Consider the following 22,731-nt stretch of genomic DNA (forward strand, 5'->3'; position numbering starts at 1 on the left):
CAGCAGGAAAGCTAGGCTTCAAATACTGACCTCTACCTGCAAGTGGTTCCCATGTGACCTGACTATCCTGCTGGAGCCGGGCCAGTCCCCAGAGGGGCATGTGCAGGGCCCCAGAGGACCTCCTACCTGAGAAAGATCCCTTTGAGGTTGGGTGTGGAGTCAAAGGCATTGGCGGGCACAGTACTAATCTTGTTGTTCTGCAGGTACAGGTACTCAAGCGACTCGGGGAGCCTCTCGGGGATATCCGTGAGCTGATTCCCGGCGATGTCGAGCAGCTGCAGGGGTGACCAGGGGAGCCAAAGCACTTAACAGCATGCCAAGCTCCCACCAACCCCAGAGCCTATCTAAATCTCATAACCCTGTGAGGTGGGGTCTATAATTATCCCCATTTCCAGCTGGGGAAACAGAGGCTTAGAGAGGTTCAGAGATCTATCCCAGGCCATACAGCCTGTACGGGCCGGAGGCCGGTGCACCTGACTCCAAACCCTTGCTCTAATTGATGTACATCCTACTCCGCTCCTTCTGCCTTCCCACAGGAATTCACAGCCAAGATGTCTAGGTGACAAAGTCCTCCCTCCTTAACACACCTGTCACCACCATCAGACTAAAGACCCCAGAAGGGCAGGGGCTAGGGGTCCTCCAGTCTTTAAATCTCACCTCAGTGGTGTCAGATGAGGGTGGAGATGGGGCTGCTCATTCGTGGAACTCAGGGCCATGTGGACAGGGGCCAGGGGCAAGGGTTCAAAGCCCACAGTGACTCTGGCATGGCAGCCAGGCCCCAGGCTGGTCAGTCTCAGAGTCACCAGAGGCCTAGAGTCCAGGAAGCAGGTGGCCAGGAAAATGGGGTAGTTTTCCCAGGGAGATGGACGCACCTGCAGCAGGCAGGAGACCCGGACGTGCCCGGGCCCGACTCACTGCCTGCTCCTTGGGCTGTCAGCACCCTTGCCCCGACACACACCTGTGCAGCCACAGGTGGGCTTCCATCATCTCTAAGCTCCCTCCTCACCCTGACGGGTGGGGCTCAGGGCCAGGAAACTGGAGGCCATGAATCCAGATGCAAGATTCAAGGGGAGCACTCGCTTCAGTCACCTGAGGGAGCCTCCCTGTCACCTCCCCTACCCAGCAGGGCTCCCTGCTCCCCACTGGGTTCCTTCCACATGGTTCCAGCACTTCCTCATTCGTTCCAAACATCCTCAGTGCCTGCCCATGGGCACTGGGGGCATGGAATCCACTGAGACGCTGCCTCCGTGCTCAGGAAGCCAGGCTGGCAGGGGAGATGGACACAACAATCTGACAATAGCAGCAGTGGAACTGGGCTGTGATGAGGGAGCCTGGGGGAGGGGCCCGATCCAGCCTCGGGTCGAGGGAATAGACGGCAGCCAGCGCAGGTAGGGGGCTCTGAAGCAACAAGAGCAGCTGCTTGTAGAAAGATCCAACAGTGAGAGGAAGAACCCCTTCCACCAGACACCCCATCCCCGACTGGACTCACCCGGGCAGGCATCTAACCTGCCCATCACCGGTGGCTTCGTGGAGGAGGCGACACTTTAGCTGAGTCCTAGGTATATTATAAGCTCTAGGAGGGTAGTGACCCTGGATCTGTTTTATTTCCCTCTGGGTCCTCAGTTCTAGAGCTGTGTCTGCACATGGTGAGGCTCGGTACAGGCTTGTGGAGTGAATGAATGAGTAGGTGCCACCAGGGTGGAGGAGATGCTTCCAGCAGAGGGGACACAGTATGAACAAAGCCCAGTGCACCTGGGAAACTGAGGTGCTAGGCTGGGAGCAGGGGCAGACTAGGCCTTGAAGGCTGTGGCAAGGATGCTGGCAGCGGGGAGACACAGAAGGGTCCTGGGTGGGAGTATAAGGTGAGCATGTTTTTTTCAAGATACCCTCTGACTGCATGTGGAATCTAGGAGTGGAGAGCTCCTAGGAAGCTGCGGTCCAGGAAAGAAATGGGGAAGGCTTGACTTAGTGGTATGAGCAGTAGGGATGGAGAGAAGTGGAGAGATGGGGAGATGTGATGGTAGAGTTGGCAGGGTTTAGTGACAATGGGTGTTGGAGGGCAGACAGCGTGCAAACAGGGTGTCAGGGCAGCATCCACGTTTCCCGTGGACACCTGGGTGGATGTTGCCCCCTTCAGCGAGTTAGAAAATGCAGCAGAAGGAGCAGGTGTGGAAGAGAGGATAATGGGGTTTGGGTCCCTTAAGAATACCCAAGAGAGACTGGCACAGGTGGTTGGATCCTGGTGTCTGGCACTCGGCCGGGCTGTCTGGGTTGGGAGAGACCCCAGCTGCTCCTGCGGGGCCAGCTGCCAACCCCCAACTCCACCCTCAGGGCTCTGCCCCACCTCCCAGCCTCCCACTCTCAGGGCCTCTCCCCTGTACTCCCCTCAGACATCCCCACCCTGACAGCCCCCCACACAAGCATGTACTATGCACCTATCACAACGAGGGCCCTGGTCCAGCAGGAAACACAACAGACTAAAATGCCCACCCCTTGTTCTAGCAGGAAGAGCAGACAACAAACAAGCAAACAGATGATCTGTTGTCGGAAAGGATGAGGGTTATGAAGAAAAACAAAGCAGAGGAAGGTGGCAGGCAGTGAAGGAAGACCTCCCAAGGAGCTGATATCGGAGCAGAGCCCTGAGGAAAAGGGAAGAGAAGGTCTGAGGACATCTGGGAGAGAGGGGCCTGGTAAGGCAGCAGAGCCTCCCAGGTCTCTCTAATGAAGTTCCCTTTCCGCCCCTCATTGGGTCGGCAGTTTTCATTTGTAACCAAGGAGGCTCAGTTCACACGGCCAGATAGCCCTCCTGTCTCAAGACTCTGGCCACGGGAGCCACACTCACTGACCAGTCCCAGAAGCCTCAAGTACACGCCCCTAGACTCTGCAGACTGGTGAGGTCAGCACCCCTCACGGGCCTGCCGTCCTCCCCTGCCCCAAGCCCAGCCTTCTCCAGGCACCTATCCTTTGCCCACAGGGAGGTGAGCTCCACTCTCCCATGCCACCTGAACTGTCCCTGCCCCCAAGTCCTCCTGAACAATGCCCAGTGCCCCCAGCACCTGCAGCCATGACCTCCCCTTATCCCCACAGGGCTCCTCAAGCTGTCCCTGCAGGTGGTGAGCTCTGCCTAGCTATGCCTGCTGAGTTCTGCCCTGTGTTCCTGTACCGTGAGCCCGCCATACCCTGGGTGTGGCCCAGACCCCCTACCCTAAGGCCCAGACTGCCCAGCGGGTACCTCCCTCACGGCCCAGACCTCCCGCCCACCCCTCACCCGGGCCCAGCAGATGGGTGGGCTCAGGGCAGCCAGACCAGTAGCCCCCCACATGGGCACGGCCCTGCCCCCGCCTCGCCCCGCCCCCTCACCTGCAGACCAGCGAGGTCGGCCCAGGCACGGGGGGCCAGGGCCCGGCTGCGCAGCCGGTTGCCCGTGAGGTAGAGCTCCCGCAGCTGGGCCATGCCGGCCAGCGCCCCGCGCGCCAGGGCGGCCAGCTCATTGCGCTTGATCTTCAGCACGTGCACGTTGCGCGGCAGCCCGGGCGGCAGCGTGCGCAGCCGGTTGCCCGACAGGTCCAGGGAGCGCAGCAGGCGCAGCTTGCGGAAGGCATCACGGTGCACCTGCGGGCTGGTGATGCGGTTGTAGCTGAGGTTGAGCTCCTCCAGGAAGTAGGTGGTGGCAAAGTCGTCGCGGCCGATGCCCGTGATCTGGTTGTGCAGGATCATGAGGGTGCGCACGCGGCGGGGCAGGCCGCTGGGCACGCGCTCCAGCGCGTTGTTGTACAGGTGCACCGTGTGCAGCCGTTTGAGGCCCTGGAAGGCCCGCGGGTGGATGCCCTGCGCGCGCAGCTGGTTGCTGTGCAGCAGCAGGTACTCAAGGCTGCGGATGGGGGTCAGCACGTCTGCGTCCACGCTCCGGATGGCGTTCTTCTCTAGGTGCAGCAGCACCAGGCTGCGCGGCAGCCCTGCCGGCACCCGCGACAGGTTGTTGCTGGACAGATCCAGGTACTCCAGGCTGGAGAGCTTCCTGGAGGGAGGCGGGGGATCAGGCCAGTGGGCAGGAGCCCACATGGCATTTGTTTCCAACATTATTCCCAAGGGAGATGGCGGGGGACCTGCCTCTAACTCATCCCAGCTCCGCCGCTAGCTGACTGGGGGACCTCAGTCCTCTCCGAGGCTCTCACTGGTTTGATTCAATGACATATTGGTACAGGAAGGATCTGGCATGGTTTCTGACACATAAGAGTTTATTTGAAAACTAATTGTTTTACTAACGCCTTTTGTCCTTTTAGGCTACCCGGGCCCTAAAAACTGAAAATAGATTTGCCTTCAACAAGAATGTCTGAGTTTCTATTTTGTACGAAGAAGACAGCCTCTGCAAACACTTCCTTGCCTTACTAGAATTTTGACAGGCCTTACATACCATTATTCTTGGGGACAGAAATGTCAGTAAAGGCAAAAGTCTCAAAGTTCCTTCTCTGTGGAAACTGGCCAGGGGCAGGTGGGCAAGGGCCTGGCCATGTGAGCCCTGGGAAGGGCTTCCCGGGTGCCGAGCTCACACTGAGGGCCCAGGTAGGGGCTCACCAGAAGGTCTCGTTGTCCAGGCCCTCATCAGTCAGGTAGTTGTTCTGCAGGTACAGCTCACGCAGGTTGCTCAGCTCACTGAAGGCCCCTGGTGGGATCTTCTCCAGCTTGTTGTTCTGAGAGGTGGGACGGTAGGGAGGGGAGCATGAGGGACAGCCAAGGGGCAAGGGCAGAGCCTTGGGATGAGGTGTGGAGAGGGGTCTGGCGGAGCCACGGGGAGGGGCCCAGGCCTAAAGTACTCCACGTGGGGCTGACAGCCAGGTGCCCGGGCTTCTGCTTGTTCCTTCTCTGCAGACGCTGTGCCCGCCGGCACGTGCTCAAGGCCCCACGGCCTTACTGCTGTGCCCATGTGGGACTGGGCTCCTCCCCTGCTGTGGGTCCCTGCTCTGGCAGTGTTCCTCCCTGCCCTCTCCCTCCCACCTTGAGGTGCAGCTTGTAGAGGGCAGGTGGCAGGTGCTTGGGCACGTGGCGCAGGAAGTTGCTGGACAGGATGAGGATCTCCACGTTGCTGGAGCCATTGAACATGTTGTCCGGCAGCCCAGCGTCCGCCAGCTTGTTGTTGTGCAGGTACACAGACCTAGGGCATGAGGCAGAGGTGCTCACCCACCCAGGCCTCCCAGCCCCGGCACCATCTCACCTGGTGAGGCACCAGACCTTGCTCAGTTTGGCCCTGGGGCCCAGGGCACCCTCCTCCCATCTCAAGAACCTCAGACCCTGCCAAATCCAGTCCCCGCTACATAGCCGAGGGGACCAAAGACCCACCCCACAAGTTAGTGGAAGAAACAGGATTTCCTGACCCCAAGTCCCTGCTCCTCTATATCCTTCAAGGTTCTCAGTTGTTCTCCTAGTGTTGCAGCCCTGGAGTCCCTGCCTGTCGGCTTTACACAGCTGGCTCTGAGTTCTGTGGACTTCCTGAGAACGGTCCTATCCTTATCACCTCTTTGTCCCTAGTGCCCAGCACAGGATCCTGGCTCAGAGGAGGTGACCCCTCAATTCATTCAGCAAATATACAATGAGTGCCTCCAGGTGACAAGACTGCTCTAGATCCTAAAGATATAGCAGTGGACAGAACCAACAAGCCCCTGCCCTCATGGAGCCACCATACTACAAGGAGAGAAGATAAGGAACAAGAGAAATCCACAGGCAATATAGTTCATTCTTGCTGTGTGGCCTCTCTTGGGCCTCAGCCTTTTCATCTGTGGGAAGGGGCCATGCACAGCAACTCTGGCTCCTTCAGGGAATGGAGAGAATCGAGGTGACAGATTCAGGGACAGAGTGGCACTGGAGGTTGTCAGCACCTTCCCTCCCCAACACCACCCTGCGCCGCTCACACACCTGTGCTGGGGGGCCTCACTCCTCCCAAAGCAGCTCTCAGCGAGGGATGGCTCTGCCTGTTGAAAGATGCTCCCTTCCCCCGGGGGCTGGGGAAGGAGGGGAACACCCTCACTTGGCTCCCCACAATTCCCCAGATATCACCCTCTGTCCTCGCCTCCTGTACTGATTGCTCCTCATCTTTCAGGGGTCAGTCTTCCAGATCCTGCGCCCTTGCAGCCCTGGGCGTCTGTCACCGCAGCCCTGAGCACAGGGCATCATGCCTGCTCTGCACAGCATGCCCCTCCTCCAGGGCCTGTCTGGGCCCCTGGGCCCCACTCAGGGCTGGCAGCCTCTGCCTCAGCTCCTCCCTTTTCTCCAGCCTAAGCCCAGGGCCCCCCTCTGACCTCTGACCTCAAGTTTGGCTTCTGGCCAAAGGTGAGCCCGTAGATCTTGGTGAGATAGTTGGCAGCAAAGTCCACACTGATCAGGGCATTTGGCAGGAACCGGGGTGCCAAGGTCAGCTGGAAAGGGAAGAGTTGGGTAGAAGGACCAGTGGCAGGTCAGAGGCTGCCGCTGAGTTACACTACCTGCTGCTCATCTGAGCCCCTTCAATTCGTCTCCTCCCTGCAGCCAGAGCCATCTTTCTAAAATCCCCAGTAACACAAAATCAGTTCCCCATAGTCCTGAGCTTGGCACTCAAAGCTCTCCAGCCTGTCCCCTGCTCTGCCTGTTCTCCTGGTCTCTCCCCTCATTGCCCCCCGACACTGGCCCTCTGTGTAGCCACAGTGAGCACCCACACTTCCCCAGACCCGGCTCATAGTGTCTACCCTTCATTCATTCAATAGTAGTCCCTGAGTCTGCAATATTCCAGGCACAGTTCCAGGCACTGGACATGTCCTAGGGAACAAGATACCGAGATACCTCCTTCCACCTCCACCACCAAAGCTTACATCCTAGTGAATAAACAGGAATAAAAGTATCTGAGAGTGATCACTGCTCTGCAGGGAATTCAAACAGACTGATGACAGAAAACAACTGGGCTGGGTGCTTGGAGAACAGGTGACACTTAAGGCATGACAGCACCCTAAATGCTGTCTGCGGGGAAAGCCCCCACACAGCAGGGGCAGCGAGCAGAGGCCCTGTGTGTGGGGTCTGCCATGCCTGGGGGTGAATCGGAGTGTGAGGGGGCCAGTGGGGAGATAAGAGAGGAAGGCGGGCCCAGACCACACAGATCTGCGGGCCTTGGGGAGACATGTGGGTTTCTTCCCGGGCCAAGGGTGAAGCCACAGGAAGGTTTTAAGTGGGGAGGGGAGATGGAGAGGTCGAAGTGAGGCATGATTTTGTAAAGCTCCACTGGCTGCTCTGAGGAGAAGGGGCAGCAAACGAGGAGGCAGGGGCTCCATGTCTGTGTCCCGCCGCGGGATGGCGGTCCCGGGCTGGTGGGTGGGGGGAGCTGAGGGCGTGCAGTGGGACCACACGTGCGTGAGCGAAGCACTCCTGGGTTCATGGCTCTGACCAGTGGTGTTGCAGGTAGTTGGAGATGCCCTTTCCAGAGGTGGGGGGACAATAGGAGGACTGGGGTTTGGGGGCTGTGGCAGGAAGCACCGGTTCTACTATTAAACATCTGGGGGAGATGCTGAGGAGGCAGGTGGACCTTTGAGTCTCAAGTGGGAGCAGGGGAAAGGCTGGAGACTGCCGCTGGATGTGGCCATGATGTAGATGGGTGTTACAGACCAGGGAGGAGAGACAGTCTCCTTGAGAGTTCAGAGAGAGGGGGCCAGGACAGAGCCCTGGGGCAGGCCAAATATCTTGAGGTTGAGTGCCTTTATGTCTTCACTCATGCTGTCCCTTCTACTGTGATGCCCTCCCCCTTGAGGCCTCTGGCTGAAATCCTATTACCCTTCATGGCCCTTCAAATGCCATCTCCTCCAGGAAGCCCTCCAGCGCCCCCTCCCCATGGGGATGAGCTCTCACCCCACTATGCCGATGTAGGTCTCAGCCTCTGCCATTATCTGACCACTCTGAAGCCCTGGGTCTGGGCCAGGTCTGAGCAGCAACAGGAACCCAGCAACCAGCCCAGAAGAGGCCCTGGTGAAAGTTCCCTGAGCTTAGCCCTCGACACCCTGCCCTGCTGCAGGCCCCTCACCTTGTTATTGGCCAGGTACAGGTAATTGAGGTTGATCAGATGCTCAAATGCCTCCTCCGGGAGCCCTTCAAAGGACAGGCATCGGTCAGAGCCCTGGATGAAGGAGATGCTACAGGGGAGCACGTGAGCACTGACCGCCCCCGCACGCACCCCACTTGCCAGGACAGGGAGGTACTCCCTGGGGCAGGTGTGGCTCTGACCCCTTCCCAGCCCCTCCCAACAGGCCTGCCCAGCCCCTTTTCCTTCCCCTGGCTCTCAGGGACCCAAGCTGAGAAGAGCAGATGGGAAGTGTCCACTGAGAAATGACTGATCCTTCACCTACTCAGGGCAGCCTGGGTGGGAATGGGCCCCCGTAAGGTCAGGACACAGGGCAGAGGACATGCCAGGAAGGAGTGCTTCCCTGGGGGCAGCGCCAGAAGGGTCCTCTTCATACCCAGCCCCACAGCAGGGCAGGGCAGGGCTGTGGCCTCTGAGCTTCCACCCTACCTGGCCCTCCCCTGCCCCATCTGGCAGATGCAGTGTCAGAACTGGGCTGTCACTGGGAGCCCGGCCAGGCTGGCCCTTCTCCAGTCCTGAAGTCGGCCTCTGACACTCGGTTCTGGGCTCCCAGACCCTCAGATGCTGGGACTCACCCAAGTATCTAACTAGAGGGAACAGTTACATAAACTGTGCAGCATCCCTCCACAGAATACCCTGTGTAAAGTAATAGCCACGGTGAGTTTTTAGCAACATGAGATTTGCGGCTGAGCTAATTGCTAAATGAAACAAAGCAGTTCTAATAGTTATAACATCCATACTATCAGACCAGCTATGAATTTAAAAACACAAAGAAAAAGGACTGGACTGAATTCTGGTGATGGTTGTACAACATATAAACTTACTAAAACTCATCAAATTGTACATTTAATTCGGGTAAACCTTATGGTATATAAATTATGCTTTTTCTTAAAATGGAAAGACATATACCAACATGTCAATAGTGACTAAACTCCAAGTGGCAGCATTATGAGTGGGTTTTTTCTATTCCATTTTATTTTCTATATTTCCAAATTTTCTACTATAATCAGACACTATTTTCATCATCAGAAAAATAACTTTTTAAAATTTGAGGACTCTACACTCTTTGATTCTAAAGGCCTTCTGTGAACTGAAGAGTCTGTGACTCTTCAGGCCCTGGAGTCTGAGTTGCTCTGAAGCCTCTCCCCTGATCGGACTCCTGGGTCTCAGAAACACCCAGTGGCGGCTGTTAGGCAACCAACCACAGGGAGCCCCTGCCGTGGGGCCCCAATGCCAGCCCAGCCTAGGCCTGCTCTTTCCCATATGCCAGGGTCTGCAGGGCGGGGCTCTCCCCATGGGCACCCAGTTCCCTGCCTGGGGTCCTGGTCCCCAGCTCTGGGTGATCCCTCACCTCGGGAAGTCAGGCGGTTGTTCTGGAGGTTCAGAGTCTCCAGCCGATTCAGCCGGGAGAGCTCCCTGGGGTAGATCTTCTCCAGCTGGTTGTTCTGGGGAGTAGGTGGATGGGGGTGGTGAGGAGGCAGCATGAGGGCGTGCCCAGGACTCCTGCCCCATTAGAGGCCTGCACCCACCCTCAGCCAGAGTCCCAGGAGCCAGTCCCTCTGTTGGGTGCTTCCCTTGGGATTCTGCCCTGTGGTGGACAAACGCTGGGGACTGGCTCTGAAGCAGGCCCAGATGTGGGCATTGCAGGCTCAGCGGTAACCACAACAGAGGTGTGGGCCCCCCTTCTCGGAGCACCACGCACACTCACACGGGCATCCACAGGCAGCTCAAACTTGGAATGTGGTCTACCCCGCACACCTGCTCCCTGCATGTTCCCACTTAGTGACAGGTGTCCCAGCCCATTCTCCCCTCCCCCAAGCCAGAAACCACTTTTAGTTCCCTTTCTACGCCCTGTAGACCCCACTTCCCTTGAGATGCTTTAAAACCTGGGTCAGGTACCACCTCCTCCAGAAGCCTTCCTGGGTTGGATCAGGGGGCTGGATTAGGAGCTGGCCTGGCCTCATAGCACTAGTCCTTCTATCTCTATTTGTTATCTCTGCCTGTTTAGGTCTCTGCCTCCCTCACAGACTGTGAGAGCCTCAAGGGCAGAGTATGTCCAAGACCTCCCTACATGCCCAGCACCCCACATAGGAGCAGAAGCATACAGCAGGTACACAGGAGCTATTCGATGAATGAAACAACAATCAGTGCTGCCCTCAGCTCGTCCCTTTCCCTCACAGGCTACCCCAGTCTTGGGCTCCCACCAGTGGCCAGCCCAGACCCCACAGGGCTACACGACCGTGGGCCAGTCACTTTCCTTCACTGGGCCTGGTCTCCTCTGGAAATGGGTGCGACAGACCCTCCCTCTCCCCAAGGGCTGCTGGGCTGCACGAGGGTGTCATGGGCGCACCAGCGCTCCCAGAGTCCCCGTCTGGAATGCCGTGTCCCAATTCCTGAGGTTCTAAAATCTAGCCTGTGTCTCAGCTGGGGAGAGCACTCTGTACCCTGAGCCCCCAGGGCACCCCAGGGGGGTCTGCTTTGCTCTCACTTTCCTGGCCTGTAATGGAGTCTGAGGTGCCCTGACTGTCTGTCCAGAGGGTCAGCTGCCGGGCAGGTCTGTGTCTGTTCTTAGGGCCTGACTCTGCTGACAGGGCCTCAGCCCAGACTCCTCCCGTGAGACAAAGCTGGTCAGGAGGTCACTGTGCTCTGTGCCTGGGACGCAGGCCGCGGGGTAGCGGGGCACGCCCCGTGGTGGAGCCAGCCTCCTCGAGTCTGACCTGCCCTGCGTTGGGGGGATGGGGAGCCCCGGGCAAGAGCCGGGGCTGCGGCGCGGGTGGTTCTGGGGCGGGGGTCACCGTGTGGGGGGCGGGCCCTGGTGACTGCTGGCGCGGCGCCGGCCTCACCTGCAGGGACAAGTGGTTGGTGTGCTCAGGCAGGTCCCCCGGGAACTCGCGCAGGTCGATGCCTCCGCAGTCCACGACCCCCTCCTGGGAGCAGGCACAGTCTCGGGGGCAGTCGATGGTGGGCGGGCCGCGCCCCGGCTCCTCAGGGCTCAGGACCAGCACCGGCTCCTCCTCCACGAATTCATTCTCTTCAGGGCTCAGGCTGTGGGCTCCACTTCGGCCAAACACAGGGGCCCTCACGGCGAGCCCCGGTCCCAGCTGCAGCTGCAGCCGCAACAGCAGCAGGAGCAGCAGCGCCCCGCTCCGGGCCATGGTGCCTGCGGGAAGGGTCAAGTCAGACCCACCTGGCGCCAGGGCTGACCTAACCTGTCAGGTAGAGGAGGCAGGGGACCAGGGCCCACGAAAGCCATAATGGGGCCCTCCAGGCCACAAGGCAGAGCCCACTCTGGACCCTGTCCTCAGCGTGCATCTGACCTGCTGGCTGCCGCCCTCCCCTCCCACCCACCCCCTCAGGGCTGCCCTCTGGAGGGGTCAGGTTGAAGTGATGCCCTGTCCTTAGGCAGGTCTGCAAAGCCTCCCACAACCCTCACCGGGCCTGGCCTCAAGGAATCTATACCCCCATTTCACAGAAAGGAAAGCTGAGGCCCAGGAAGACCTGTGACTTGCAGGGCTTGGCCTGGCCCTCAGGGCCCCTCTGGAGGGGTCAGGTTGAAGTGATGCCCTGTCCTTAGGCAGGTCTGCAAAGCCTCCCACAACCCTCACCGGGCCTGGCCTCAAGGAATCTATACCCCCATTTCACAGAAAGGAAAGCTGAGGCCCAGGAAGACCTGTGACTTGCAGGGCTTGGCCTGGACTTTGCTGAGCTCTCGCTGCCCTGGCACAGGCAGTGCTGAGGCTCTGTCCCTCCTCCAGCAGCCACAGGCCATGGTGGGCCAGCACCAGCAGGGTGTGTCCCAGCTCCTCGGCTTGCCATTCTAGGATCTTCAGGACGTGGCCCTGCCTCTCTTCCAATTCCCCCCCTCACCTGCCCCGCTTACACATGTCTGTTTAGTAATAGTAGCTCCTCCCTCCAGGCCTTTGCATGTGCGTTCCTTCTGCCTAGAACACCCTCCCCTTCTCCTGTGCAATCAGCAACTTCTCCAAGAGCCAGCTCCAGTGTTAGATCCCCTGAGATAACTCTGAGATGTCCCAGGGCTCTGCATCACTTTGTTGCCCCAGGGCTTTGCTTGAGTACTGTTGGGTTTTGAATATGTGATGTTGTCTTTCTCTCACACAGGGCTGTGAGCCACTCTCTGTCTCTTTGTGCCAGGCACAGAGTAGTCATTAGTGAATGGAGCTGCTGCTGCCCCTAGAGCCCCCCAAGTCCTGTTCCTGCTTACGCCCTCAGCTGCCCTCACCAAGGCCAGCTTTGCTCACGTGACCACTGCCACCTGCAAGAGACCACTCCCCAGCATGTTCCCTTGGGACAGCAGTGAGAGGGGGTATAGGGATGGCCTCAGGCCATTGAGGAAGCTGCTGGGGTTTCCTCCTCCAGGCAGCCATGGGCGTGGCTTGGCTCTGGGCTGGTCCCTGGAGCTCTCTTTACAGGGACTCACTTAGAAAACACGTCTGGGGTGTGGTAAGTTGTAACAGGTGGTAGCTCAGGTACACTGACTCTGGAGTCATACACACCCCCGTTCACGTCCCCCTCTATCACTTAGTGGCTCTGACCTTGCTGAGCCTCAGTTTCCTCATCTTACAATGCAGATAATATATCTAACCTCAGAGCTCCAGGGAGGAGTCAGCAAGATAGCAGATGCAAAGCACCTAGCACCCACTAGGTGATGAGGCGCTGCTATCACTGCTGCAGTGATTATGAACGCAGGTACAAGACAAGCGTACAGGCCTGGGGGCACCTGCCGCAGTCCGAGCCTCTCTCCCCACCATTAGAGCAGGGATCACAACCCAGAATGGTTAGAAGGGTCTGACGAGATGCTGGGCCTGGGAGGGTTGGGCACCCTGGGAGCTTGGTGATGACACCGATGTCTGGTTAAGAAAGAAGGCTCTGAGGCCAGAGAGCCGGGGCTTCGAGCTCGGCTCTGGCTCTTATCAGCCGTGTGACTTTGGGCAAGTTTTGCCACCCTCTAAGCCTCACCTTCCTCACCCGTCCACTGGGTGGCCCCAGAGCTGTCCTACTGGGGATACTGTGAGAGTCAGTGGGATGCATGTACTGCACACAGTAAGTGCTCAATAAATGTTAGCTCTCTGCTAATTAGCTCTACCACTAATATCTGATCCATGGGCACTGTTCACATCCCAACCACACCACTCTCCGCTTCAGAACCCCCTGCTTCTTCCCTTTCCCGTGTGCTTTTCCGGTCCAGTCCCAGGCCCACCTCCTCCCAGATGTGGCCCTCCTCCTCCTAGCCTCCTGTGAATTACTGCTGCCCTGTGACTGCTGTGGTATTTCAGATACTGCTTTGCCTTACGCGTTGGCTCAGCCAGCTCGTGACAGTGAGGCCCCATCTGCCCCCAGCCCTGTGCTGGGCATGGAAGATACAGGTAAAGTACACAAGGCCCCTGCCCTTTGTTGTCAGGTGGCAGCAGACCCCAGTACAATAACCACTGCCCACCAGACTGGGTGAGCCCTGTAAAAGGGGCCCCAAGGTGCACGAGGCCCCAGAAAGCAAGCTGTGAGGAGAGAGGAGAGGGCTGGCAGCCTGGATTGCTTGAGCCTATAGGCAGGTCCAGAAGGCCTAAGCATACTTGGTCCCCAGCCACTGGCCCAGCAGAGCACCAGGGAGCCCAGCACACACAGCTCCCAGGCTCCATCGGCAGCAGTGAGCGACGCATGCTGCAGCCCGGCCCTGCCTGCCCTACTACACCCCTGCTGCTCCGTGCCCTGACCAGATGCGCCATAAATCCTTGGCCAGTCTACAGACCATCATTCCCAGGGCACGTTACAACCCCCCAGCTAGGTCAACAGCCTTCAGTCCCTGGCGCCACCAGCATTAGACCAGAGTCTCCCCACCCTGCCTGCCTGCCTGCCTGCCTGACCCCACTGCAGATCCAGACTCTGAGAGGCGGAGTATGGGCACAGGCCCAGGCCCCAGATTCAATCAGGGCAGGAGGCCAAGGAGGAGGATCCTCCCCACGTACCCTGTACACTCACCTTCAGTTTCATATCTGCAAAGATCTCTAAACTGTATCTGTAAAAATATTTAATTTATATTAACATCATGAACCATATTGAAAATGTTATCCTCACCACTTTCTAGATGAGGGGCTGAGGCCCAGTGGGATTGGCCAATGTAACACAGCTGTTAAGTGGCAAGGCTGAGCTCCCAGCTTGAGTCTTAACCACAAAGCCATGAGGCCCTTCCCTGGGCCAAGCACAGCTGGGCACCAAGGACCCAGACAGACGACTGAGGCATGTCTACTATCCTTAAAAAGCTCACACCTGCACTGTTCGATGTGGTGGCCACATGTGGCTACCAAGCACTTGAAATGTGGCTACTCTAAATTGAGACGTGCTATAAGAATAAAGGGTAGTGTACGTGGATTTCACACACTTAGTACAAAAAAAAGTAAAACATCTCATTAATATTAATGATATCTTATAAAATATCTCATTTATTTTATAGTGATTACATGATATTTTGGATATTTTGAGTTAAATCATTAAAGTTTTGCCTGTTTCATTTTACTTTTTTAACGTGGCTTCTAGAAAATTTTACATTACACACTTGTGGCTTGCATTTGTGGTTCACATTATATTTCTAATGGTCAGCGGTGGCCTAGACATTATGTGTAAATTAAGTATTATAATCCCAGTGTCATCAGAGGTGTGATAAAGGGAATCTAGCGTCCATAGGGACCCAGAGAAGGCCTAGGTGTGCCCGATGCCTATGTCTGCCCGATGCCAAGAAGACTTCCAAGAAAACGTGATGCTTTATTTAGCCAGGAAGGATGACTATTAGGCAAAAGGAAAAGGGTGATACAAGCAAGGGGGTCAGCATGTGCAAAGGCCCTGGGGCAAGAGAGCCCATTTACCTCTACCAAGCTCACTAGAGTGTCTGGTGTGGTGTGGGGACTGGGAGAGATGCAAGTGGGCAGTGGCCACAGTCCAAGCCAAGAAAGAACTTGAAAGCCAGGTTAGGAAGACTGACTCTTATCTTAGGAGAAATGAGCCATTGAAGAGCTGGAGTGCGGCATAGGCAGGTTTATGGAGGGACCAGTGGGGAGCTCTCAGAGGCTGTGCGGTGGTGCAGGCAACGGATAATAAGCCTGGTCTGGGCAGAGGGAGGTGCTGGGCTGCAGGGATGGAGAGAAGGAGGTGGATTCAAGGGAGAGGGAGGAAGAACAGACAGGGCTTGGAGAGTGGTGGCCCCAGTGCCACATCCCCCTCCTCCTAGCTTGGCCAGCCACCCTCAGGATGTTGGGATCCTGGGCAACTCCAGCTCCATCACCTAGTTTACTGTGTGACTTTGGCGACATCACTGACCCATCTGAGTCTCAATTTTTTTTGTTTCTCTAAGAATGGGGAGCAAGATAAGCCCCCAAAGCCCCTTCTTTGTGCCTAGCCATGTTGGAGCTGGGTGTGGAAGAACAGAGGAGAGAGCCTTCCTAGTCTCTGGAAGTCCCCAGAGTGAGGAATCCCCCTGGTGAGCAACAGCAAATGCTGGGCGAGAAGGGCAGCTCAGTCTGTGGTGAGTTGTTCCAATCCTGACTGCTGTGTGAGCCTGGACAAGTCACTTCACTGCTCTGAGCCTCTGTTTACTAGTCCAGGCAATGGAGATGAGAGCTCCCTGTGAGGTGTAAATGAAACGACGTGCCCAGCTGAGGCTGGCACCCAGCAAGTGCAACATACTTGGGGTTACTGTTACTGAGGAAGCACCTGGGACCCGCTGTCAGCCACCCACCCACTCACCCCAGGGAACCAAACCTTAAGGTCCTGAACTGCTTAAGTGGGGGATTAAGGCAGGACTAGAAGAAGGAAGGGGAAGGGAGATCCAAATCAGGAGGTAGACCTTCAAACCCCAGCACCACCTTCCTTCTCCACTCAAATTCAGTAAAGATTTGCTGACCACCTGCTCTGTGCTGGGCCCTGAACAGCTGCTTCTTATTGACTATAACAGAAATCCCAAGACTAAGAGTTAGTCTTCCTATTTTGCAGATGAGGAAACTAAAGCACAAAGAGGCTCCCACTGCTGCCCATCTCCAGCAAGCTCCTACTCACACGTTCCTGCCCTGGGAAGCTGCTCCTGCCCCCTTGGCTGGGTTAGGGAGTTCCTTGATGCTCCCACAGCACCCTTCAGGGCTCAGCTGAGCCTTCCCTGCCTCCCCAGGCAAGGAGCAGGTGCTCAGGAAATGTTTGCTGAATGAAGGAATGTATTTGTGGAAGGCAGAGCTGGAAAGAGCTACAGCATTATTATCTGGTCTGATTCCCTCAGTTTACTGATTAGTATTTTAAAGGCAAGGCCAGGATTAGAATTTGTGTCTTCTGACTCCTGCTCACAGCCCTGAGCCGGTCTTGAAAACTGAGGAGGAGTTCTCCAGGTGGACAAAGGGGAGGAAAGGCACTCAGGGCAGAGGACAGGGCATGAGCAAAGGCACAGTATGGGGAGGGCAAAGAGGGAGGTATGTTTAAGGAAGGGTAACAGGGAATGGAGGTCCAAGTCTCCAAGGGCATCAGGCACTCTGCTAACGGGTTGATGATAGGGAGCTATCAAGGGTTGTAAGCAGATCATGGTTGGAGCTCTTACGTAGGACTCTACCAGGCCTAAAGGTGCCTCCAGTAGTCACCCCTGTCCCAAGATTCAGTTAGAAGGGACAAAGTATGCTCCCACAAGATTTCATGAAAGCATTCATGTGAATCTGACATTTCTTAACTTGCACTCTAGTTTAGAATCAGCTGGGCCCCAGGCCCTGAAAGGGGACATGACCACCCAGGAGCTCCCGTGGTGCCTTATGTAGCTGAGTTGACCACAGCTTCACCTTCCCCAGCCAGCCCAAAGTCGTAGGGCAGACGCTCAGGTTGCGTGACCCTCCGACGTTCCATGGTGCCCTGCAAGCGCCGGGCACGTATCCTTCTGCACCTCCCGGACCGGATTAGGACGGTCAGTGCCACACGCATGCACGCTTGTGTCTGCTCCTCTCCTGAAGTTCAGGCTGCAGCTGCCTCCCACCCCCAGCCTCGGCCCCAGCCCCGGGGGCCGCCAGGAGCTCGCTGAAGCCCCCTCTTCCACCTGACAGCGCATCAGGTATTCTAACGCTACGATCTTATCCTCAGCCCAGGCCAGCCTGGCGGTTCAAGGACCTTCAGGCTGGGGGCTTTGGCCGCTTTCGCCGGGGCGCGCCGGCCTCGCCCCCCCACCCCGCGCTCCGCGGCCACCCCCCCTGCCCCCTCCTCAGTCCTGCTGTCCCAGCGGGGAGGCAGCCGGATAGACAGACTGACACCAGGCCCCCAGCTGAGAGCTCTGGCTCAGCGATTGCGCGGCTCGGGGCCGGGGAGCCAAGCCAGGAGAAGGTCGGGAGGGGGACGCACGGGCTGTCCGCGCGTCCTGCGGGCAGATCTCTGTCCCTCTATAGGCCTCAGTTTCTCTGTCTGTAAAGAGGTCGAAGGGTGGGCTACCTGGGATGAGCTGACGTGGAAAGACACGGGCATACTCAGCGCCCAGGCTCTAAGTACAGGGGTCCTCGACCCTCCCTGGTTCCACCTGCCCCCCACATTCCCTGTTGCCTGCCAGCGTCCTTCCACTCCACCCCCCACCCCATCCGCCCTCAGATTCTTTCCAGATGTGCGCAGCAGGAGGGGCCGGGGCTGGGACCAGCCTCTGGCGGGAGAAAACAGGCCCCTGCGGGGTGGGAATAGCGGGGGGTCGCGCCCCCGAGGGAGAGCTCTCCGGCTGCGCCCTCCGTGTAGGGCTCCGACTGAGGGCGCGAGATGCGCGGCCCCGCCGGGCCAGCTGCTGGAGCCGTCGCACCAGGCGGGAAGTCCGAGACCGCTGCCCAGCTCGGCCCCGGCCCTCGGCCCACCCGGCCGCCCGAGCCCGGTACCTGCTGCGCCCCCGCGCCGCGCCGCGCCCCGCCGCGCGACCGCGCTCCCCCGAGTCTCGGCTGCGCTCCGCTGGCGCGGGCTCCTTCCATTCAAGTCCAGCCGTGCGCTCGGCGACGCAAGTTTTGTTGTGGGTTTTCTCCTCCCCGCCTCTCACCCGCCCCGCGCGCATCTGCTGGACGCCGGCCTCCTCCGGACACAAGCGTAGGGTCCCCGCAGGCGGGGGCAGGGGAGGGCCCGCCTCTCCCCGCGTTGGACTGGGCCGAGCCCCACTTCCCGGGGAGGCAGTCCCGCCCCACGGACCCCTCACCCGCTCTCCGCCCTGGCGGGGCCGCCGTACCACCCCCACCCGGGACCCCCCTTCCCGCTCCAGGAGACTGGGAAGGCGGGGTGTCTAGCCCGCAACACTTCCTAGTTCCCGGCCTTCCCAAGTGGAACTGGACCCCCTCTAGGCCCCAGCACCTGAAAGGAGGGCCGAGAGAGGGCCCCTTCCACCAAGTGCCTCTTAGCTCTTCCTTCCTCACGACAGAGGACTCTGCAACGGCTCCAGGCGCGAGTACCTTTCCATTCACTCTCCCACCCGGGGGTCCTGGGCCGTGGCTAACGGGGCCTCCAGCCAAGACCCTGCTGGGCCCCTTCCCGTTAAGTTCCCCCCACGTCCACCTCGGCCCTGGGCCCACAGCCTGCTGAGCCTTGAAGGACGATAAATTGCGCTGGGAGTAGGGTGCATGCGGATCCCAGTCGCAGGAAGACGAGGGGGGTGAGCCGTGAGCCCTAGCGGCATCATACTGCTCCCAGAAGCTGAAAACATTTCCAAGTCAAGGAGCATGAACTACTAGGAGCTGAAGCAACACCGTTTGGTGCCAGGGTGTTTGGTGGCAGAACGCGGTCAGGCTGGGTTTAGGTGGTACTTGGCACCTCCACGGCCTAACAAGACTCTCCCCCATACCTGCTCTGGCCTGATGGACAGAGCACCCCCAGCTACCTTACCTGGCTGCCCTCCTGCTGAGAGGGAAAAGGATAAGTGACTGAAACTTGGGACTACTCACTCAACTTAAATTGCCAGGGCCCTGAATGAATGAACAGCTGGTGTAAAGGCTCCAGACCTTTCACTGCTTCTGCTACCGGATCCCGATCGTACCACATGCATTACTCTCTAATCTTCACAACCCTGTAAGAGAAGAACTGCTGTTGCCTCCATTCACAGGTAAGGAGACAGCCTCAGAAAGGATAAGTGACTGGGTAAAATGGCCAAGTGGCCATTTTACTTGGACTCTTCCCCACAGTCCAAGTTCTTTCCATGATGGAGACAGGCACGTAACTTGAGCAGCCAAGTGCCGAGCCTGGATTTGAACCCTGGACTGTCTGTTTCCATTACATCAGTAACCCAAGAACTCAAGAAGGGGAAAGGGAAATATTTTGCCTTCTTTGGCCTCAGATTCCAGCTTAAATTTGTGAGAGTTGGTATGATTCACAGGATTGGACAGGAGCCAACACAGAGATGCATCTCATGTCTTCTCCTCAATTCTCCTTGAGCCTAGCGAGATTCAAGTGGAGCTAGAAGAGCACGATTCTACTGGTTTGAATACCCATGAACTAAAGACAACCTTCTAGAAGGACAATGAGAACCAGCACATACTGAGTGCCTACTAAGTGGCTACGTTAAATCCTTGAAGATCTTAATCATCCCAGCCCTGTGGGGAAGGTATTCTCCAGCCACAGGGCACACCGCTTCCCCCTGCCGGCCCCACCCCCTCCCCTCAGAGAAACAGGCTCTTCTGTGGAATGCCAAGCCAGGGCCCACACATGCTCTGTGGCTGCCCAGTGCTGTAGGCACAAGCTAAAGTCACCTGGCTGAAGTCTTATATGCAGAAATCACTTTGAGTGTCTCTGGTGGGAAATGGAGACAATCCTGGTGCTCTCGAAGCAGATCCTCTTAACTTTCACATGGGCTGTCAAGACAGAGTAGAGTTTGAAATTTAGGTTTCCTGAATCTGCTTGTGCTGCTTTGGTGCCTTCATACTGCCCCTCAATTTCAGCTCCTGTCTAATATTACTGTAGTGCATGGTGTCAAGTACAGGCTTTGGACTTAGATTTGGGTTCAAATCCCAGCCCGGTGCAAATGAAGATAAATATTACCTACACCTCACAGAATGTCTAAATTAAATGAGAAGGTGGAAGTACAGGACCCTGCACAGCACCTGGCACACGGTCAGTGCTCAATAAATGGCAGCTGCTATTACTACAAAGCTATCACCGAGATCTGACTGAACATCCACGGAACATTATTAAAGCAGAAATGACAAGTGACAAGAATTAAACAGAAACCTTTGCATTGCCCCAGGTAAGTGCCTTCTATTTCAAAACAGTACAAAACAAGAAAACTCAAAAGAGGGTAGGAGTAAAGACATATACGCGGATGGAAAGAACCAGGAGTGAGGGACAGGAAGGCTCTCAAAGGGGGGGGTCTGATGAGGAAAAATCGGGGATAAGGGACAAGATAAGGGGAGATAAGGTGGTGTTACACTTCATCATCAGAGAAGAAGACAACTCCTCTTACTCAAGACCTTTCCTTATTAAGTAGCAGCGTCCCAAATACTGAGCTGTGGCGGCAGCTTAATTTTCTGGACATTTAGAAATCAAATTGCATGGTGGTGTTCTGTGTATATGGACTCCATCAGAAGGATCTTGATAAATGAGATCAAAGAACAAGCAGGGCACGATGAAAAAACCACAGGCTAAGTCAGGTACAGAAAAAGTCTTCTGGGCTCCTATAACATCCCATACAAACTCTTTATTAGTGGACTTTTCTTGCTGAATATTATATTTCTCATCTCTTTCCCCCTGGATTATAAACCCTCCAGGGCAAGAACCCCATCTCGTGTTCTGTAACGTCCCTTTCTAGCCCTAAAATACCATCATTGTAGTAGGCAGAATGAACCCCCAAAGATGTCCAAACCCTAATCCCTAGAGCCTGTGAATAGTTACATTATATGACAAAAGAGATTTTGCAGATGTAATTAAGGTTATGGACCTTAAAATAGGGAGATCATCCCGGATTAACCAGGTGGTTCTAATCTAATCACATGAGCTCTTAAAAACAGAGAACTTTCTCTGGCTGGAGGTAGGAGATGAGGCAGAAGGGGAAGTCAGAGAGATCTGAAATGTGAGGACTTGACTAGCTTTAAAGATGCAGGAAATACAGGCAGCCTCTAGAAGCTGAGAACTACCCCTGGCCGCCAGCAAGGATACGGGGACTTCAGTCCCACAGCCGCATGCAACTGAATTCTGCCAACATCCTGAACGAGCATGGAAGCAGACTCTCTCCCAGAACCTCCAGGTAAGAAGTTAAGCCACTAAGTTTGTGGTAATTTGTCACGGTAGCAATAAAAAAAAGCTAACACAAACACAACTAGAACTGGTTCATTGTACAGCAGCATTCTCCTACAGATCGTTTCACTTAATCTTCCCAAGCATGATGGGATTATTGCCCCCTTATTTTAGGAAATTGATGCTCAGGGAGGATAAGTAACTTGCTCAGGTGACCAGCTAATGCGTATGTACTTGAGCCAGAATTCAAACTCAGGCCTTCTGGTTCCAACTCCAGTGAGAGGGGTCTCCTATACTGCAGCTACCATTTGGTGGCTTTCAGATTCTACCACCTTCAAGCTAAATAAAGAACAAACTAAAAAAAAAGAAAAGAACAAACAACAATTCAGGCTGCTTTTACATTGTGAAAACTTAAAAGCTTCTGAATACTCATTTCTTTCTGTTTCTTCCGAAGGTATCTAGTAGGTCAGGGAACCCGTCAGGGTATAAACAAGTAAATATAAAAAGATATCGAAGTCTTCTTTCTGACACATAGAAGAAAAAAGATTTTGATAAATGGGATAAAGAGAAATCCTCAAGAGTGGCTGTCAATAAAATATTTCCTCGCATTCAGATGCTCCTTCCGCCACTGTTGAGGTACATCTTCCGCAATGAAATGCCCTGCTTTGCCAGACTCGTTTAGGATCTTCTCTGTGGTTGGAGCGTTCAGTCCTCTCATGACCAATTTTTACTGTCAGGAAATTTGACTGATTTTCAGTCTGAAATTTTCCTTTCTATATTTCTTCTCATTACTTCTAATAACTAAGCAAAATAATACCCTCACCCTTTGGTCTTTGCACCTCTCAAATATCTGTAAACTGTTATCACCCCCTGCCCTTGGGTATCATTTTGCCAAGGGGAAGCCTCCTTTCAGCCTGCCTAAGTCAGCCGTTCTCTTATACTGCTCTGCCTTCCTGTTCAAAATTCGTGTCCATATATTCTAAATGAGGTGTTTAATCTTGAACCGAGTGTTCTGTACACTACATAAGGTGCCATATTCTAAAAAGTGAATTACACAATAACTTGCAAAGAAAAAGAAAACCCACCACTGTTTGGTAGTTGATTAGAAAACTGTAGCACTTACTGCTTCTCTGCCTGCAGCTTAAATGAACAGCGGACTACAATGAATTTCCCCCAATTTTACATAAAAGTTTATGGCCACAACAAATTCAGGAACTAAAAGGCCAAGCATTTACTAGATGTTGCTGAAAACAGCACTGTGAATATTTACAATGCATTTAAATGATTATTAATAGAATAGATAGACTAAGTGGACATTGCTTTTTGCAATAAGTTTTGGATATGTTACATTAAAAAAATATTTCTCCAAGAAGTCTGGCTAAAGTTTCCGCACCAGATTAAACTTCCTGCCAAATGGAATCAAACACCAC

The 22,731-nt window shown here is 55.7% G+C and overlaps 1 protein-coding gene across 3 annotated transcripts in view; it reads right to left on the reverse strand.

Annotated features, from left to right (window-relative positions):
* Positions 1 to 18,204, reverse strand: part of PODN (podocan) — a 22,803-nt gene extending 4,599 nt beyond the window's left edge. Inside the window, exons 1-10 of one of the 3 annotated variants that reach the window (XM_007471177.1) lie at positions 18,019 to 18,057; positions 17,466 to 17,515; positions 10,936 to 11,301; positions 9,444 to 9,537; positions 8,036 to 8,100; positions 6,301 to 6,410; positions 4,996 to 5,152; positions 4,576 to 4,691; positions 3,361 to 4,018; positions 127 to 275 (exon numbers count right to left, since the gene is read on the reverse strand). In XM_007471177.1, the coding sequence (XP_007471239.1) occupies positions 127 to 275; positions 3,361 to 4,018; positions 4,576 to 4,691; positions 4,996 to 5,152; positions 6,301 to 6,410; positions 8,036 to 8,100; positions 9,444 to 9,537; positions 10,936 to 11,247 (1,661 nt within the window). In that variant the 5' untranslated portion in view covers positions 11,248 to 11,301; positions 17,466 to 17,515; positions 18,019 to 18,057. Of the gene's footprint in view, positions 1 to 126; positions 276 to 3,360; positions 4,019 to 4,575; positions 4,692 to 4,995; positions 5,153 to 6,300; positions 6,411 to 8,035; positions 8,101 to 9,443; positions 9,538 to 10,935; positions 11,302 to 17,465; positions 17,516 to 17,973 lie in introns of all 3 variants that reach the window. The other 2 variants (XM_007471176.1, XM_007471178.1) reach the window with 2 other exon arrangements.
* Between the last annotated feature and the right edge of the window lie 4,527 nt (positions 18,205 to 22,731).

Source organism: Lipotes vexillifer, unplaced genomic scaffold, assembly GCF_000442215.2.
Source record: "Lipotes vexillifer unplaced genomic scaffold, Lipotes_vexillifer_v1.1 scaffold1003, whole genome shotgun sequence".
Taxonomy (NCBI): domain Eukaryota; kingdom Metazoa; phylum Chordata; class Mammalia; order Artiodactyla; family Lipotidae; genus Lipotes; species Lipotes vexillifer.